The sequence below is a fragment of the Salvelinus sp. IW2-2015 genome, linkage group LG16, assembly GCF_002910315.2.
Source record: "Salvelinus sp. IW2-2015 linkage group LG16, ASM291031v2, whole genome shotgun sequence".
Lineage (NCBI taxonomy): Eukaryota > Metazoa > Chordata > Actinopteri > Salmoniformes > Salmonidae > Salvelinus > Salvelinus sp. IW2-2015.
Genome location: NC_036856.1, coordinates 16,727,144 through 16,745,671, shown reverse-complemented (window position 1 = coordinate 16,745,671; position 18,528 = coordinate 16,727,144). Strand labels below are relative to the sequence as shown.

Below are 18,528 nucleotides of genomic sequence, written 5' to 3'. Positions count from 1 at the left end.
CCCGTGGTGGGTTGCATGTCGTCTATCTATTATCCCAGGCATACGGGAGCGTTTGCCACTCACGACGGCAGACAAGAGAGCTGTGTGTTTGGCCCCTGAAAGGTGGAATTTTGATGGCTAGGGGTTTATATCCTCGACCATGATTACGACGATACAGTCGGCGCATGTCTTCTACGAGAGGGTTGTATATGTCTAAGTCGCGGTTGGTTTATCCTTTTCAGAGTAGACATTTTGTTGTTGCTTTAGCTTTTCCAACAGGGCCTTTCTTTTTCCAGATTGCAGATTTATATGGCTGCCATCTCGGCATGTCCTGATTGACGGCTCTACTCCCGTGGCAGAGCGCGAGTACACAGTTTCCAGGTTATTGCTGGAACCTATGGGTTTATGCCTTGGGCTGCCGTGGACAATAGACTCTGGTCAATGCTATGCAGAACGTGTGTACGCCTTTACCAAGTCACGACCAGATGTCCAGTTGTTTTGGACTTGCGGTTCCTTGTCCGAGTTCTGACATTTCAGGCTCGCAAGGTAAGTGTTGTTCTTGGATCCATGGGGTCTCTGGACTTGGGCTGCAGTGGCAGCGGGTCAGTGTGCATAGTCAAGTTGCAGCAGGTTCTGGCTCCCTGTATGGTGCTCTGACAGTTCAAGCGTCATGAGGCTCTGACCCTATTCTGGAGCCTGTGGAACATGTGTGCTTGGGCTGCCGTGGGCCTCCTATTTTGGTACCCTCTTAGCCGTCTTGCAGCATGATTGTATGTCCCCATAGTATGTTACAGAGTAACCGACTAAAAGGGAACGTACAGTTGTGAATATAACTACTGTTCCCTGACGGAGGGAACGCGGTATGACATTTTTAGGACCGCGCCGTCAGGGGTTTGAGCTCGTTCAGGTGAATATGATCGGTCGTTGACTCTCTATAGTGTGTCCGGAACCAAATTCACCATTCAGTTTCTGTTTACAGGGTTCACTCAAACCATTGTTTTAAGCTTTGTTTTACTATTGGCAGTTACAGCTGATTTTGGGATTGTTTATCGATTTGCTCTCCTTAAATATGTCATCTGATTTTATTAGTTTCAATCTCTGAATTGTTTCATCTAACTTTTCGCCGCCAGTTCCTGATATCAGGACATAGAAACTACAATCTTGTTTTGTTGTATAGTCATGACTGGTTCGAGACTGATATCATTGCTACTTAAAGCGGATCCAAGTTCAGTTTTAAGATCCACCGGCGTCATTGGCTGGACATTTCTGACTGGTCTTGGAACTGTGACAACGGGCAGCATCTCCCCTCTTGGCTCAATGGGATATGTAGTGATTTTGCCAACAGAGCCAGATATGTACACACTCTTGTACCCATAACCTTTCTTCAACTGACTATCATATTTGTTGATTTAAATCAGACTTTATTAATATGAGTAATCCAGGAATGTCACGAGTTAATTGACATGAAAACTTGCGAGGGAAACAAACAACTGTACAGATCGCAATGGTAAAATGATTTCCTGACATTACGAGTCAGCGGAGCTAGTCCTCCTCGCCAATCTGGACCTCGTTCCTTTAACTGTACGTTTTCCCTTTTCTGAACCTCTCTCTTATGAAACTGTCCATGTTTCCTCTAGCTCCTCAGGGCTGCGACTGAACACAAGGGCAAATGAATCTGAACTTTAACTCAACATTAGATTTCAATGACTCTTCTGATTAACGAGGTTATTAACAGTGGCCTCTGAGCTCTGGTCATTCACTCCTCTCTCTCTCTCTCTCTTCCTTCTCTCCCCCTCTCGCTGTCATGCCCTAAGCCACAGAGCAGACAGCACAGGAAATACATTGAGCCATGCAGCCATCTCATTTTCAATTTGGCTGGTTTTATTGGCCTGACAAAAGAAATACTCCTGTCCTGGTGCTAACGTGTATGCAACAATATGTCTTGAATCTTTTCCTTTTCCTTTCTGTATCTGCCTGACTGACAGTCTCTCTCTCTCTCTCTCTCTCTCTCTCTCTCTCTCTCTCTCTCTCTCTCTCTCTCTCTCTCTCTCTCTCTCTCTCATTGTCACATGACAGTTCTCCCAAACAGAGGAGCCGTTATTTGTACATCGTCCTCCCTCCCCCACAGCCACTTCTTCTCGTGCCCACTACAATGGAGAGAGAATGAGAAGAGGTGCTCCAAGCAGAACATGAGAATGGAGACGTGCACAAAGAACAATAACACCACACTCAGAAGAGGTATTATTTTTCTGAGGGTGTACGAGGTTACGAGCGCGTGTGTGTGTGTTGGCACAGCTTGCCGGCTTGTCAGGCTGATGTAGTGTTTAAACTGGGACAAGGGAAAGCGGTGCGGTACATGGGTTTGCTGTTGGCTAGTGTAAATATTATGGTGATTTGGCTCAGGAGTTGTCCTTTTGTGTCAGAGAGAGACAGAACGCAGGGTTTCTTACTTTCAGCCCTGGTACCACTMCTGACTTTGTCCCTGTCACTGTCATCATGGCTGACGATAGGCCTCAGAGACCGGGCCTTTAACCATACTCTGAGGCCCTCCGCTGTGCTCCAGGATAGGCGGGCCTGCCCAGCCAGTTTTTCAGGCTCTATGGTGGCTGAAAGCTCCTGGCACAGCTGTGCACTTGAGAAGGTTCACACACACTACTGAGCGTGTGTCTCTTTGAACATGGCATTTTACAACACACACACACACACAGAGCGGTACTCTACCTGCAGGTCTATGAGTAGTGGAGCTGAGGGGTATGTGTACACACACAGAGCGGTACTCTACCTGCAGGTCTATGAGTAGTGGAGCTGAGGGGTATGTGTACAAGCGTGCTTGCATAAACACGTGCACACAAGCTCCGCAAATCAAATCACATTTTATTTGTCACAACACGTGTAGACCTTACCGTGAAATGCTTACTTACAAGCCCTTAACCACCAATGCAGTTCAAGAAATAGTTAAGAAAATATTTACTAAATAAACTAAAGTAAAAAATGTAATTTGAAAGTAACACAAGAAAATTACATAACAATAATGTGGCTATATACAGGGAGCTTGTGCATGTACACATACCCCTCAGCTCCACTACTCACAGACCTGCAGGTAGAGTACCGCTCTGTGTGTGTACACATACCCCTCAGCTCCACTACTCACAGACCTGCAGGTAGAGTACCGCTCTGTGTGTGTACACATACCCCTCAGCTCCACTACTCACAGACCTGCAGGTAGACTGAGACTGTGTGGGGTTAAACACTAGAATGTGGCTTGTAGCTTTTTGTTGATCCCTTGAGTAAAAAGCATGATTTAAGCAGGTATACAGTAGTTGTAGACCTTTGGTATAATGCAGAGAGAGGCCTAATGGCAGAATACTAGAAGTGGGTTTGCAACCTGCATATTTGTTAGGCCTAACTATCTCTGCCCTTGCAACGTGTGTGTATTGATATCATCAAATGAGAGTGTGTGTGAGTGCTGGATCTGGCTTGTGTCAGGGTCTTAGCTGGCAGTGTAAGCTTGTCCCATTGACACCCTTCCACATCTGTTCCTAGCTGACAGGCCTGCATTGTCCACATCCCCTCTGTGCAAACTCAACGCTGTGCTCTACTAACACACAGCCCAAACACCACTATTGACCTGACTAGGATGGCACATCGAGGACAGTGAGATTCCTAACTAGACATCCATTCATTGGAACTGGGATTTTCAAACACTTATGGCATACGATTCAGTCAGGAGGAGAGCTAGAGGTTTTCGTTCTCTCTCTCTATCTCTCTCTCTTACCTCACACCCGTCTGCACGCTTAAGAAATGTGCCCAGCCAGACTCCATGGTCTGAGCCATAATTGAGTTTCTCCAGCTCAGACACGAACATGCAGTCCACAGTGCCTGGGCAGCCTGGGCTGCAGTCCACAGTGCCTGGGCAGCCTGGGCTGCAGTCCACAGCCTGGGCTGCAGTCCACAGTGCCTGGGCAAGGCAGTCCACAGTGCCTGCAGCCTGGGCTGCAGTCCACAGTGCCTGAGCAGCCTGGGCTGCAGTCCACAGTGCCTGGGCAGCAGTGATAAGGGACTGAGGTAGGCCTCGCCACCAGGCCACAGGTGACTCTGTTGGTTACCAACCCATCCTCTGTAGTCAGGCAGAATTGGGCTGCTGCCAATGAGAGAGCCGTGTGTATGACTCTAGCCCCCCCCAGAAGAATCCCTCTCACTCTCTGGACCTTTCACAAAGACCTGTGTAAGCTCCCCTCAACCTCAGAAGATGAATGCTATTTAGCCAAGAAAGCTGTGAAAGACACACGCGCACACACACACACACACACACACAATTCTCAAACACGCATGCAAATAACATACGCTCACACTATTCAGTCTGCACACAGACAAACACTCCTCTCTGCACACCTGGTGCTTTGTGCAGTGGTCAGACAGCTGGCTGGAGGAAGGCTGGGTCTGAAGTAAACAATGTCCTCCTGTCAGCTTCAAATGAGGGGCGGGACACAGAGGAGGGACACAGAGTAGGAGTGTCAACAGCCTTTTGATGCTCTGGACCATTTCTCTCTACTCATCTATTCTCTGGCCTCCCATTACTCTCTCTCTCCTTTTTCCTCTACCTCTCTCCAACCTGTTTCTCTCTCTATTCTTCTTCCTATCTGACCCTCTTTTATTTCTCTGTCGGACCGCTCTGTGTCTGTCGGACCGCTCTGTGTCTGTCGGACCGCTCTGTGTCTGTCGGACCGCTCTGTGTCTGTCGGACCGCTCTGTGTCTGTCGGACCCTCTGTGTCTGTCGGACCGCTCTGTGTCTGTCGGACCGCTCTGTGTCTGTCGGACCGCTCTGTGTCTGTCGGACCGCTCTGTGTGTCTGTCTTTCTGTGTCTCTGTCTCTGAGACACATGGAGAGAGGGACACAGAGAGAGACGCACATAGAGAGGAGAGAGAGASACACACACACACACACACACACACAGACCCAGACAGACTCGGAGAGACCCAGACAGACTCGGAGAGAGAGAGAGAGAGGGGGAGACCTGCCTCTGTATGTATCTGTGTCTGTCTCTGTATGTATCTGTGTCTGTCTCTTTATTTGACTGGCTGTGGGTTTCTAGGTGTTGGTGGTGGCTGATGCTGCCATGCTGTGTCTCTGACAGTGTTTTCCTTTATGCCTGTGACAATAGTGTGTGTGTGTTCCTGACAGTCTGTCTGTGACAGTATATTGCCCGTGACTGACAGTCTGATACTCTGTGCCTGTGACATTGTGCGTGTGACTGACACTCCTTCTCCTCAGTGACAGGCTCAGAGGTTGGGATTGTGTAGCTTTCTCCCAGTCATCATTAAAATACAATGCCTGTGTCAACCAATGTAATTATCTGTCAACAGCTGCTATGGACTCTAACTTAGTCTCTCTTTCCACTCTCTTCTCCCACCCACCTCCACTCTCCACTCTCTCCTCCCACCCACCTCCACTCTCTCCTCCCACCCACCTCCACCACTCTCTCCTCTATCCGTCTCTAGGTGAGAGTGCGATGAGGAGAGGAGCCAGAGAGTGAGGCGATGGGCTGCACCTCTGCTAAGCAGGTGTCGGCCGTGCCCAGCGACGAGGAGGGCCGGGGCAAGGCCTACAGCAACGGAGACCTCTTCACCGGTCAGTACACAGTATCATAAAGTACACCCTCTACATTCCAGCCGCACCTGTAGCCGTCTCTATATACACCTGCCTGTCTAATCTCTCTCTACGCTATACCAGCTGCTGACCAGGCTTCCTTTACCTGTAGAACATCGTCCCCATCTGTAGCATGTCCCGTAGAAATATAATTACACATCTGTAGCATGTCCCGTAGAAATATAATTACACATCTGTAGCATGTCCCGTAGAAATATNATATAATTACACATCTGAAGCATGTCCCGTAGAAATATAATTACACATCTGTAGCATGTCCCGTAGAAATATAATTACACATCTGTAGCATGTCCACTCCACACACACTGGCCTGTTGGCTATGTTATCTGTATTACCTCTCCTCTAGTCTCGCTCTATACCCAATCTCTATTCTACAAGGGCAGCTTGACTATTCCACCTTTTTAGTCTGACTTTTTTAAATGAGTACATCAGGCTATATATTTTATTAATGAATGCCAAGTTGCTGACATGGGCAGTGCAGATTTCAGAAAACGTCAATATGTGTCATGTTACCCTTTCTCTTCCTCCCTCCTACCCTGTGTGAATACTACTTGGTGCAGTAGCCTCTAGGATAGCTGAGTGGTTTTGGTGTTCTGTCCTCTTAGTACTTAATGTTTTAGAGCTTGGACATGGTGAGAGGGTTAAGAAAGTGTATCTAGTTAACAGCATCAATTATAGCTGCTTGCTGGGCAGGTTGGGTGCTGTGGCTAGGATTAGAGAGATGGGATGAGGGATTAGAGACCGATTTAAGAATTAGGAGCAACACGCTGGAATACCCACACCGGAAATGGCAGATGATGAGCCACGGGCGGCATCGGTCTGTTCTCCCTCTCTATCACTCTTTCCCTCACTCTATTACTCTCTCTACGCCCTCCCTCTCTCTGTTGGACCCATAAGTCATTGGGCTGACCTTTGTGCCTCTCTCTCTCTCCTTTTCCTTTTGACTTTCTTTCTGACCCTCCCCCTATCACTCTGTCCCTCCCTCTATTAGTCACTCCTCTTTTTCTTTTAAGGAATGGCTGCATCGTGACACTTGATTGGAGGAGGAAGGGAAATATTCCTTGAGAGAAGATGACGTGGATGAAGGATTCTCTTTTTCCCTTCTCGGTTCATCTATCTCCTCCCTTTCCTCTCCAGGGCCTCACTTTCTTGTCTTTCTTCCTTCCTTCCTCTCCCTCTCCGTATTAAAACATCTCCCTTCTTCTCCATGTCCTCCCCGGCTGTTCAATGACTCCCTCCCTTCCGCTCCCCCTCCCTTTCCTTCCTCTCTCCCTTATCGCAGCATTGGGTCACGGCTCCCTGCCCTCCTCCATCCATCGATACCTTACTCACACAACAGGAAAGGCTGAGCTCCTTTACACAAACACTAGGGGAATGAGAGAAAATGGCAACACTTTCTGATTAATTGTGTTGCCTTTAGCACGTCACTTGTTGTCTTGTTGCAGTTTTACGATTTTATTTGTTGTTGGCCAGACTGTTGTGAGTGGGTGTATTGGTTGTATTGTAGTTTATATATAGTCGCTATGGGGCTATTGTTGAATGGACATTCAGAACTGCGAATGCAAAATGAAGCCTCACGCAGCGCACTACATGATGTAATTCAGGACGTATCTAACTGATTTTACACTGAACAAAAATATAAACGCAACAATTTCAAAGATTTTACTGAGTTAGAGTTCATATAATGAAATCACTGAACTTAAATAAACTAATTAGGTCCTAATCTATGGATTTCACATGACTGGGAATACAGATATGCATCTGATGGTCACAGAGGGTGTATTCAGATCCCTTCCCTTTCTCCACATTTTGTTACGTTACAACCTTATTCTAAAACTGATTAAATACATTGTTTTCTTCATCAATCTACACACAATACCCCATACAGTGAAATTAGGTTTTTAGAAATGTTTGCTAATTTATTACAAATAAAATAACCCATAATGACAAAGTGATAACAGAAATACCTTATTTACATAAGTATTCAGACCCTTTGCTATGAGACTGGAAATTGAGCTCAGGTTCATCCTCTTTCCATTGATCATCCTTGAGATGTTTCTACACCTTGATTGGACTCCACCTGTGGTAAATTCAATTGATAGGACATGATTTGGAAAGGCACACCCAGTTGACAGTGCATGTCAGAACAAAAACTAAGCCATGAGGTCGAAGGAATTGTCCGTAGCGCTCCGAGACAGGATTGTGTCGAGGAACAGATCTGGGGAAGTGTACCAAAAACATTCTGCAACATTGAAGCCCCCCAAGAACACAGTGGCCTCCATCATTCTTAAATGGGAGAAGTTTGGAACCACCAACACTCTTCCTAGAGCTGGCTGCCCGGTCAAACTGAGCAATTGGGGGAGAAGGGCCTTGGTCAAGGAGGTCAATCAAGTTTCAAGTTTATTTTATATAGCACTTCGTACATCAGCTAATATCTCGAAGTGCTGTACAGAAACCCAGCCTAAAACCCCAAACAGCAAGCAATGCAGGTGTAGAGCATGCGGTGGCTAGGAAAGAACTCCCTAGAAAAGGCCAAAACCTAGGAAGACCTAGAGAGGAACCAGGCTATGAGGGGTGGCCAGTCTCTTCTGGGCTGTGCCGGGTGGAGATTATAACAGAACTATGCAATATGTTCAAAATGTTCAATAAGTGACAAGCATGGTCAAATAATAATCATGAATAATTTTTCAAGTTGGCTTTTCATAGCCGATTCATTAAGAGTTGAAAATAGCAGGTCTGGGACAGGTGGCAAGTTCCATAACCGCAGGCAGAACAGCTGAACTGGAATAGCAAGCAAGGCCAGGCGGACTGGGGACAGCAAGGAGTCATCATGCCCGGTTTGCCGTGACGTATGGTCCTAGGGCTCAGGTTCTCCGAGAGAGAGAAAGAAAAGAGAGACGAAGAGAATTAGAGAGCATACTTAAATTCACACAGGACACTGGATAAGATAGGAGAAGTACTCCAGGTATAAACCAACTGACCCTAGCCCCCGACACAAACTATACTGCAGCATAAATACTGAAGGTGAGACAGGAGGGGTCAGGAGACACTGTGGCCCCATCAGAAGAAACCCCCGGACAGGGCCAAACAGGAAGGATATAACCCCACCCACTTTGCCAAAGCACAGCCCCCACACCACTAGAGGGATATCTTCAACCACCAACTGGTGACCAAGAACCCGAGGTGACCAAGAACCCGATGGTCACTTTGACAGCGCTTCGGAGTTCCTCTGTGGAGATGGGAGAACCTTCCAGAAGGTCAACCATCTCTGCAGCACTCCACCAATCAGGCCTTTATGGTAGAGTAGCCAGACGGAAGCCACTCCTCAGTAAAAGGCACACAACAGCCCGCTTGGATTTTGCCAAAAGGCACCTAAAATACTCTCAGACCATGAGAACCAAGATTCTCTGGTCTGATGAAACCAAGATTGAACTCTTTGGCCTGAATGCCAAGCGTCACATCTGGAGGAAACCTGGCACCATCCCTATGGTGAAGCATGGTGGTGGCAGCATCATGCTGTGGGGATGTTTTTCAGCGGTAGGGACTGGAAGACTAGTCAGGATTGAGGTTAAGATGAACGGAGCAAAGTAAAGAGAGATTCTTGATGAAAACCAAACAGTGCTCAGGATCTCTGACTGGGGCGAAGGTTCAACTTCTAACAGGACAAGGACCCTAAGCACACAGCCAAGACGACACAGGAGTGGCTTCGGGACAAGTCTCCGAATGTCCTTCAGTGGTCCAGTCAGAACCCAGACTTGAACCCGATCGAACATCTCTAGAGACCTGAAAATAGCTGTGCAGCAACACTCCCCATCCAACCTGACAGAGCTTGAGAGGATCTGCAAGCTTGTAGCGTCATACCCAAGAAGACTCGAGGCTGTAATCGCTGCCAAAGGTGCTTTAACGCAGTAATTTTTTTTAGTATTATACATTTGCAAAAATGTTTTAACCTGTTTTTGCTTTGTCATTATGGGGTATTGTGTGTAGATTGATGAGGGGGGGYAACAATTGAATCCATTTTAGAATAAGGCTGTAACGTAACAAAATGTGGAAAAAGTTAAAGGGTCTGAATACTTTCCAAATGCACTCTACCTTTAAAAAAAAGGTGTGCATAAAAGAAGTCAGTATCTGGTGACCACCATTTGCCTCATGCAGCACAACACATCTCCTTCGCATAGAGTTGATCAAGCTGTTGATTGTCGCCTGTGGAATTTTGTCCCACTCCTCTTCAATGGCTAGGCGAAGTTGCTGGATATTGGCYGGAACTGGAACGCTGTTGTACACGTCGCTTCAGATCTATCTGGCCGGTACAGTTGAAACCGGGATTCATCCGTGAAGAACACACTTCTCCAGCGTGCCAGTGGCCATTGAAGGTGAGCATTTGCCCACTGAAGTCGGTTACAACGCCGAACTGCAGTCAGGTCAAGACCCTGGTGAAGACAACGGGCGTGCAGATGAGTTTCTGACAGTTTGTGCAGAAATTCTTCAGTTTTGCAAACCCACAATTTCATCAGATGTCTGGGTGGCTGATCTCAGATGATCCAGCAGCTGAAGAAGCCGGATGTGGAGGTCCTTGGCTGGCGTGGTTACATGTGGTCTGCGGTTGAGGCCAGTTGATTGTACTGCGAAATTCTCTAAAACAATATTAGGGGCAGCTTATGGTAGAGAAATTAACATTTCATTGTCTGGTGGACATTCCTACAGTCAGCATGCCAATTGCACGCTCCCTCAACTTGAGACATCGGTGGCATTGTGTTGTGTGACACAACTGCACATTTTATAGTGGACTTTTGTCCCCAGCACAAGGTGCACCTGTGTCATGATCATGCTGTTTAATCAGCTTCTTGATATGCCACACCTGTCAGGTGGATGGATTATCTTGGCAAAGAAGAAATGCGCACTAACAGGGACGTAAACAAATGTGTGCAAAATTGAGCAAAATAATAAGCTTTTGTGGGTATGGAAAATCTCTGGCATTGTTTATTTCAGCCCATGAAACATGGGACCAACAATTTACATGTTGCGTTTATATTTTTGTTCAGTATAGCTTACGTGTGCATAAGAAACATCCTCTTTAGACTTGAGCTGTAAGTAATATGAGAGTAATAGTCTCTACTAGTATGAGATCACATAAGCCCCTTTCATTTCGAAACGGCTAGGACAATAGTGGAATATAGTGTTGTTACCTGGCCAGGCGGGCTTGTAGGGCAGTAATAATGATTCCTGGTCTGACATAGTACATTGTTAGGTAACCAACCCAGGCAGTAGAGAACGACCAATAGTTGTTGTTTTTTTAGGTTCGATGCCGGTTTTGGGGGTCAAGGAGGCCGATGGCCGATATTCAATATCATTAAATTGGAAAATGTTGGTGACAAAATGTCCCAGTGACATCAATTTTTGGTAAAAACTATCTAACTACATAATGGTAATTATTTTATTTATTTGAATGATAAATCTTGATAAACTGGGTGAATTTAAGATGGCATTAGCCTACTTTCACAATACAGGTGATTGCATATTCAATAGGAGTGTGTGCATTACATTGAGTTATTGAGCTTATTCTGACTGATCAGTGGAGTCAATGTTGCTACAGATGACAAACAATCTGTTTGTCTTCCATGTGGGACTTACACTGAGTGGACAAAACTTTAGGAACACCTTTCCATAATAGACTGACTAGGTTAAAGCTATGAACCCTTATTGATGTCACCTGTTACATCCAGTCAGTGTAGATGAAGGGGAGGCGACCGGTTGAAGAAGCATTTTTAAGCCTTGAGACAATTGAGACATGGCTTCTGTGTGTGTGTGTGTGCCAGTCAGATGGTTAATGGGCATGACAAAATATTTAAGTGCCTTTGGACAGGGTATGGTAGTAGGAGCCAGACGCACTGGTTTGAGTGTCAAGAACTGCAACGCTGCTGGGTTGTTCACGCTCAATAGTTTCCTGTGTGTATCAAGAATGGTCCACCAACCAAAGGATATCCAGCCATCTAGACACAACAGTGGGAAGCATTGGAGTCAACATGGGTCAGCATCCCTGTGGAACGTTTTCAACACCTTGAAGTCCGTTCTCCGACGAATATAGGCTGTTCTGAGGGCAAAAGGGGGTGCAACTCAATATTAGCAAGGTGCTCCTACTGTTTTGTACACTCTTGTGTATATTAGCGTACTGATCAACAACATTTGCATAGAAGCATCACTCCAGCATGTCACAACTGTATGGAAGGACATCATATAGGGACTGTTAGTTTGACAATCTAAATTAACATCTATTCAGTGCAAGTGGGTCCAATGTCATGACTTGTGATCACGGATGCTTATTTTCAGTCATCTGTGATCTGGAAAAAGTAGCAGCCAGGATGAAATTCAAAACAACTAATCTAGCCAGCTCGCTAGCACAGTAGCTAACACATCAGATGAAAGGGTTAGTTATCTGTAATCTTTGCTAACAGGTCACATAGCTTTCTGCTTACCTAGCTAGCTTGCTTATTGCATGCATGTCCAGGCACGTCAGCACAAGCCTTATTATTAGTGGATTAAACTAAACTGATACTTGCAACAGGAGTTCGATTTTGGTCAGAGTCTGTTAATCCGTTTCTCAGTACTGCACCTTTCTATTGGAGAATGAGCTAGCTTGCTGCTGCTGCTGGTTTTCCCCTCATCAAATCAAAGTTTATTTGTTGCCTGCGCCGAATACAACAGGTGTAGACCTTACAGTGAAATGCTTACTTACAGCACATAACCAACAGTGCAATTTTTAAGTAAAAAATAGGTATTAGGTGAACAATGGGTAAGTAAAGAAATAAAGACAGTGAAAAATAACAGTAGCGAGGCTATATACAGTAGCGAGGCTATATACAGGCACCGGTTAGTCGGGCTGATTTGAGGTAGTATGTACATGTAGGTATGGTTAAAGTGACTGCATATATGATATATGGTAGTGTAAAGGGGGGGTGGGGGTGGGCGGTACAAAATGCAAATAGTCCGGATAGCCATTTGATTACCTTTTCAGGAGTCTTATGGCTTGGGGGTAAAAGCTGTTGAGAAGCCTTTTGGTCCTAGACCCAGCTAGACATTCCACAGCATTGTGCAGTGCTCGTGGCTCAGGTGGTGAGTGGTGACTGGCATAGCAGCAGTTTTGCTATGTAGATGGACAATCGGCGGGAGGGAGCCAGGCAGCCTGGCCAGGCAGGGGGCTCTGACTGCAGAAAGGAGCGAGTAACAGACTGCCCTGACCACTCCACTCAGCCTGACTGGGAATGGACACACACTCATGCGCAAACTGACACACACACTAGTTCCAACTGACACACAGCCCCTCAGTCAGCTCTTAAAGGTTGACACAGAGCTCCAGCTCCTAATGAGAAAGATGTCCACATTAGAGAATTAGTTTTTCTCAAAATAGAGTCGCTTTCTCTGTCATTGTCCCTAAAATGGCCCTATCATCATCAAGACGAAGCAAGCAGCCCTGTCGCCTCTGTTTCACCCCATCGTCTGTCACAGTCAGTGCCAGTGGAGACGCACACTCACTGATACACATCCACTCCAATATGGACAAATGTAGGCAACCTGGTKCCAGATCTCTGTGCTTTAGCCAACTGCCTGTTATTGTTATTGTCATGCCATACAAGGACATACCTGGACAGATCTGGGACCAGGCTAAAAGAAAACAGATGGGAATAGATTTTTTTTAAATGTACATGCAATATAGTCATTTTCCTCCGTCCTTTTAGGTTAATTCTTAATGTATTCATGTGCCTTTAATGTCTGCTCAGTGTTAGTCATTTTTCTCCTGTTACCTGTCTCTGTTACTAAGCCACAGTGACTGATGGTTGATTCACTGTGTGTTGTTTGAGGTAGTYTGTGTAGGCGTGTTCAGGCGGGCTGCTTTGCTCTGGCATGTTTACATTCCCCAGGCAGCAGAAGAGAAAACGACGTGTTCTTTCTCCTCCCTCTCTCTCTCCATCCCCCGTCTCTCCTCATAGTTAGGCCTGTCTGCCCTCTAGGGTGTCTGCTCTGATGTTGATGTCTTTCACACACTGATGACGCACAGTGTGACACACACACACAGGTGATACAGGTGTCAGGGAGGATGCTGCGTCTGAGGGACTGAAGCACAGAGACAGACGAAGAGAGGATAGAGTGAGTGAGACTGTGTGAGGAGGGAGAGATGAATAGAGTGTGTGTGGGACGGTGAGAGGAAAAGGAGTAGAACAGCATACAGGCTGCAGAGACAATTCAAATAGACTGACTGCACATCCCACCCTCCCACTCCTTCCTATCAGTCATATGAGTCTATTTCAGAGAAAGGGCCAAATACACAGAATCCAGTTGATAATACTGTGTGTGTGTTGCTTTATCAGAAAACTGGATATCTACTCAGGAATATAGTTACCTGTTTTTCTGTCCACTGTTGGGTGGGGTTTCTCTGTGTGTATGTGCAGTGCCACTCGTATGCAGGAGTAGTTTTATTTATCTAACTGTTCTCTCTGTTTTTCTCTCTCCATACAGACGAGTACAAGATGAAGGGAGTGGAGGAGGTGAAGTACATGCGTGGAGAGGAGGACCGGGTGAACGCACGCAACCAGGAGAACCTGGTGAGAGAGGAGCCACGCGCGCACACACGCAGTCTGACTGTTCATCAACACACAGAAAACAGTCTTTTTTGACATTCTATCAACACATGCAAACAGACAGTGTTTGTGCTAAATGCACACATCCACAGAAACCCCCCAACCCAACACACACAGCCATGGTGCCTCCCGAGCAGGTAGAGACAACGTGTTGGCGTGTATGGAATGTGGGAGTTTCACTAAAGGCTGTTTTAACCCCTTCCTTCATGGCCTATATTTTGTGAGCAATGGCTACGATTTATTCTTTCCTACAAACACTGTAAAATAACCAGGAAAAAGTGCACACCCTTTTGGATGAGGTAACGATTGAAGGAAAGGAATCAAAACTCTAGAGGAATGAAACTCCTACCCTACTATTGATTGTCATTTCAGTGTCTCTTTATTCCACCATTGTTGTGAATGTGCTGCCGTCGTCATAGTGGCATTAGTTTCGACATATGCGACAGCTGGCTTAAAACATGCAGCAGAACAAATGTCATTTTCAGAAGTGACTTTGACTATTTTTAGAAAGCTTAACGGGAACTACTCACAGGGGACTGTTTCTCACAGACGCACATTTTAATCCTGCAGAGTCAAAGTGCACACACCAACAAATAGATTTATTTGTGACGCTGCATATCCATGAAATGCCTGTAGTGAGCATACGCAGTAYCAGAGTGATCTGAAGGCTGTGGAGAGGGCAGCTCCTAGTTTAAAACATGCTAAACCCTTGGCATGCCATGCTCCTCCAAAGCACAGCCAGCACCTCTAATGATCCAGGCCGGTAAGGAGGTTTTTCCCCTGGTCAGTCCCTTTTAGCATCCCAGCCAGCGTCTGGGTCCAGGCAAGAGCAGGGCAGACCAGGCTCTCATGCACGAGATCTACATGACAGCCTGTCTCTTCCCAGCAGCAGGGGTAGGCAGCCTGTCTCTTCCCAGCAGCAGGGGTAGGCAGCCTGTCTCTTCCCAGCAGCAGGGGTAGGCAGCCTGTCTCTTCCCAGCAGCAGGGGTAGGCAGCCTGTCTCTTCCCAGCAGCAGGGGTTACGGAGCCTGTCTCTTCCCAGCAGCAGGGGTAGGCAGCCTGTCTCTTCCCAGCAGCAGGGGTAGGCAGCCTGTCTCTTCCCAGCAGCAGGGGTAGGCAGCTGGGCCTGGTAACTCTTACCTCCAGCCACAGACCTGTCAGTCCACTTAACCATAAGGACACACAACACAGCAGGGTACGGATGTTTCCAACCTTAGGGCCCTGGCTGGTGGGGCAGGTAGATTCTCTCCCCCCAGGTCTACTACATGGGCAGATTGGGGTTCGGGGGGCTCTGTGTATAGTGTCGGGGGTCAGAACTATGAGCTGATCTGTGTGTTTCAGGAGAAGACCTCTTTACAGTACAGGGGGAAACCGCACAAAGAAGGCTCTGGAGCCAACGCCAACAGGACAAAGTGAGTAAAAACATGTTTGTTTGTGACAAAGTGAGTGTAATAATAATAAAATGTGTGTAATAACACTGAGTATGTGTGCACATGTTATCAGCTAGTCATTGGTGTTACTTAACAATCATTGCTGTGCTTTTTATATGTATTCATAAATGGTATCAGGCAGTGTGATTTAAATCAGTGTTATCACTATAGTGGAGCTGGGAGCTGAGTGGCTAGTGTCTTTTGTTTCCAGACATGTATTGTGGCTCTGTTTCTGTTTGGTGACATTGTGAGTGGATTAGCATGGGTGCTGGAGCTGGATTTAGTTTGCGTTTGGATTATAGACCTTTGTTGGGAGTACTCCATAAAATGATTATTCAAATTCCTCCACAACCACGAAGGCTCTTGCCGAAGCGGGGGTATAGAACTGTGTGTGTGTGTGTGTGTCCTGTGTGGGGGGTGTAATGGAAAATTCTAGTGGTGTGTTTGTTGCCTCCCGTTTCCTCCCCCTCTAACTTCCTCCCTCGTTCTCACTTTCTCTCCCTCCCTCGTTCTCAGTATCCACACATCAGAGAGCCAGCAGGAGTTCTTCAGGATGTTGGATGAGAAGATTGAGAAGGTGAGGGGGGGGGGGGGCGGGAGGGACCAACCAGCAGGACCTGAACATTTTAAAGAGACAGTCTCCTGTGAGATTGGGGGCTGCTAAAAGCCAACTCTGACAGGCAGGAAATACTTCAAATTGAGATGCATTCGGATTAGGACTTTAAAAGACTACTTTAGTCCTATCAACTCACCCCTGTCTTATCTAACTTCTCCATTTATCCTACGGAGATGCTATCTGTCCTACCTCTTTCATCACTCTCTTCTGTCTCATCTCTCTCATCTGTGGTGTGCCCACAGGGACAGGACTACTGTTCAGAGGAAGAAGAGGCAGAGGATGGGACATAGCAAACAAGGCCTGACTCAACCCCCTACAGAGAGCCTCCCAGAGTGTGTGCGAGTGCATGTTCGTCTGAATCAGTGTGTGTATGTATGTTCCACTGCCTTTGTATGTGATTCTGTATGTGTCTGTGTGAGCATGTAGGTTTTTTGTGTGTGTGTGTGAAAGAGCAATGGATAGCTATTCTCAAAGACGGTTGCCCCCCTCTTGGCTGTCGTCCCATTGGGCCCCTGAGTGGATTACTGGAGGGAGAGACGAACGAGGAGACATACAGACAGACATGTGGACTCACTGCCCTGCAGGACTATGGAGAGACGCACATGGAGACAGACATACAAACAGACATGTGGACTCACTGCCCTGCAGGACTATGGAGAGACCCTCCCCTCTACCCCAACTACCACCCCAGTGAACTGTACTGTGGTCCCTGGTCCAGCTTTGTGTATACCACCCCCTCATGACAACAACATGGAGAAGGAGGACGAACAGAGGAAGAATGAGCATTATGGGAGTCTGGGAGACACCCTCCTGGTTTCCACCCTCCATGGCCCTTACTATTGTGCTTCGCCTGTGAGGAGCAGAGATGTGGATTGAGAAAGAGGGGTGCTGGGGAGGGGGAGGCACTTCCATAACCCCCATCAGACGACGGAGGCTCGCTGCTGCAGTGGGCCAGAGAGGACCCGAGAGGGGAGGGGAGGGGGGAAAGAAAAACCTAGATATTTTAATAAGAGAAAGAAGAGTCAGTGAGTGGCTTATTTTGAAACTCTGAACTCCTGCCTTTTTGAAGGACTTTTTTATTATGTTGATCCAGTTAATTATTTTTTGTTTATTGTAATGTTTTTTTTTGCTTCTATCATAGTGCATCACCTCCTGCAGGCTACAGCTCTATAGGTCAGAGTTCCTGTGTCACTACACAACCTGTCCTCTTAAATATACCCTCAACACTAATATACCAGACCCTGGCTATGTGAAACACACTCAACTTCATATTCATAGATGCAGACACAGAAGTGCACGCTCATACATACATACATACATACATACAGACACACTCTCATACAGACAGACTCATATATATATATACACAAACACATATGCCATTGTATTCCTGTCATTCTTCAGCCACGTGTTATGTAAGTATGTTAATAGGCTGTGATGAGGGTTTTGGGTGAATGTTGGAAGCAGCAGCTGTGGGTTTCTGCTGCTGGACTTGTAGTGTTTATTACTCTTTCCTCTGCATTGGTAGCCCAGCCTCCACTTCTCTTCAACTCAGCAGTATTGACGCTTACTGGCAGCGTGGAGTCACCCTCTGTTGACACACACACACACACACACTGCCTTTTCATGGAGTGAGAATTGAGATTCAAAGGAAAAGAGGTGTGGTTGCCTGGGAGACACAGCCCTGAACGTTATTCTGTCATCATTACTAGATCGTTCCTTTTTCATTTGATTCAGTACTTTGTTTTTCTATWAAAAATAATAACACAGGAGCTGTTCATCTGCTGTGTGTATCTATCAGTGGTGGAAAAAGTACCCAATTGTCATACTTGAGTAAAATTAAAGATACCTTAATAGAAAATGACTCAAGTGAAAGTCACCCAGTAAATTACTACTTGAGTAAAAGRCTAAAAGTATTTGTTTTTAAACATACTTAAGTATCAAAAGTYAAAGTATGAATAATTTATTTTTATTTTTATATTAAGCAACCCAGACTGCACAGTTTTTTATTTACAGATAGCCTGGGGCACACTCCCAACAGTCAGACATAATTTACAAACGATGCATGTGTGTTTAGTGAGTCCGCCAGATCAGAGGCAGTAGGGATGACCAGGGAGGGTCTGTTAATAAGTGTGAATTTTACCATTTTCTGTCCTGCTAAGCATCCCAAATGTAAGAAATACTTTTGGGTGTCAGGGGAA

At 46.3% G+C, this 18,528-nt stretch overlaps 1 protein-coding gene across 2 annotated transcripts in view; it reads left to right on the top strand.

Annotated features, from left to right (window-relative positions):
* The window catches only part of LOC111975718 (uncharacterized protein C1orf21 homolog), a 32,346-nt gene extending 14,155 nt beyond the window's left edge, over positions 1-18,191 (top strand). The window contains exons 2-7 of one of the 2 annotated variants that reach the window (XM_024004259.2): positions 2,056-2,217; positions 5,480-5,609; positions 14,160-14,245; positions 15,623-15,693; positions 16,228-16,288; positions 16,570-18,191. In XM_024004259.2, the coding sequence (XP_023860027.1) occupies positions 5,519-5,609; positions 14,160-14,245; positions 15,623-15,693; positions 16,228-16,288; positions 16,570-16,617 (357 nt within the window). In that variant the 5' untranslated portion in view covers positions 2,056-2,217; positions 5,480-5,518 and the 3' untranslated portion in view covers positions 16,618-18,191. The remainder of the gene's footprint in view (positions 1-2,055; positions 2,218-5,479; positions 5,610-14,159; positions 14,246-15,622; positions 15,694-16,227; positions 16,289-16,569) is intronic. The other variant, XM_024004260.2, reaches the window with a different exon arrangement.
* Positions 18,192-18,528: the final 337 nt, after the last annotated feature.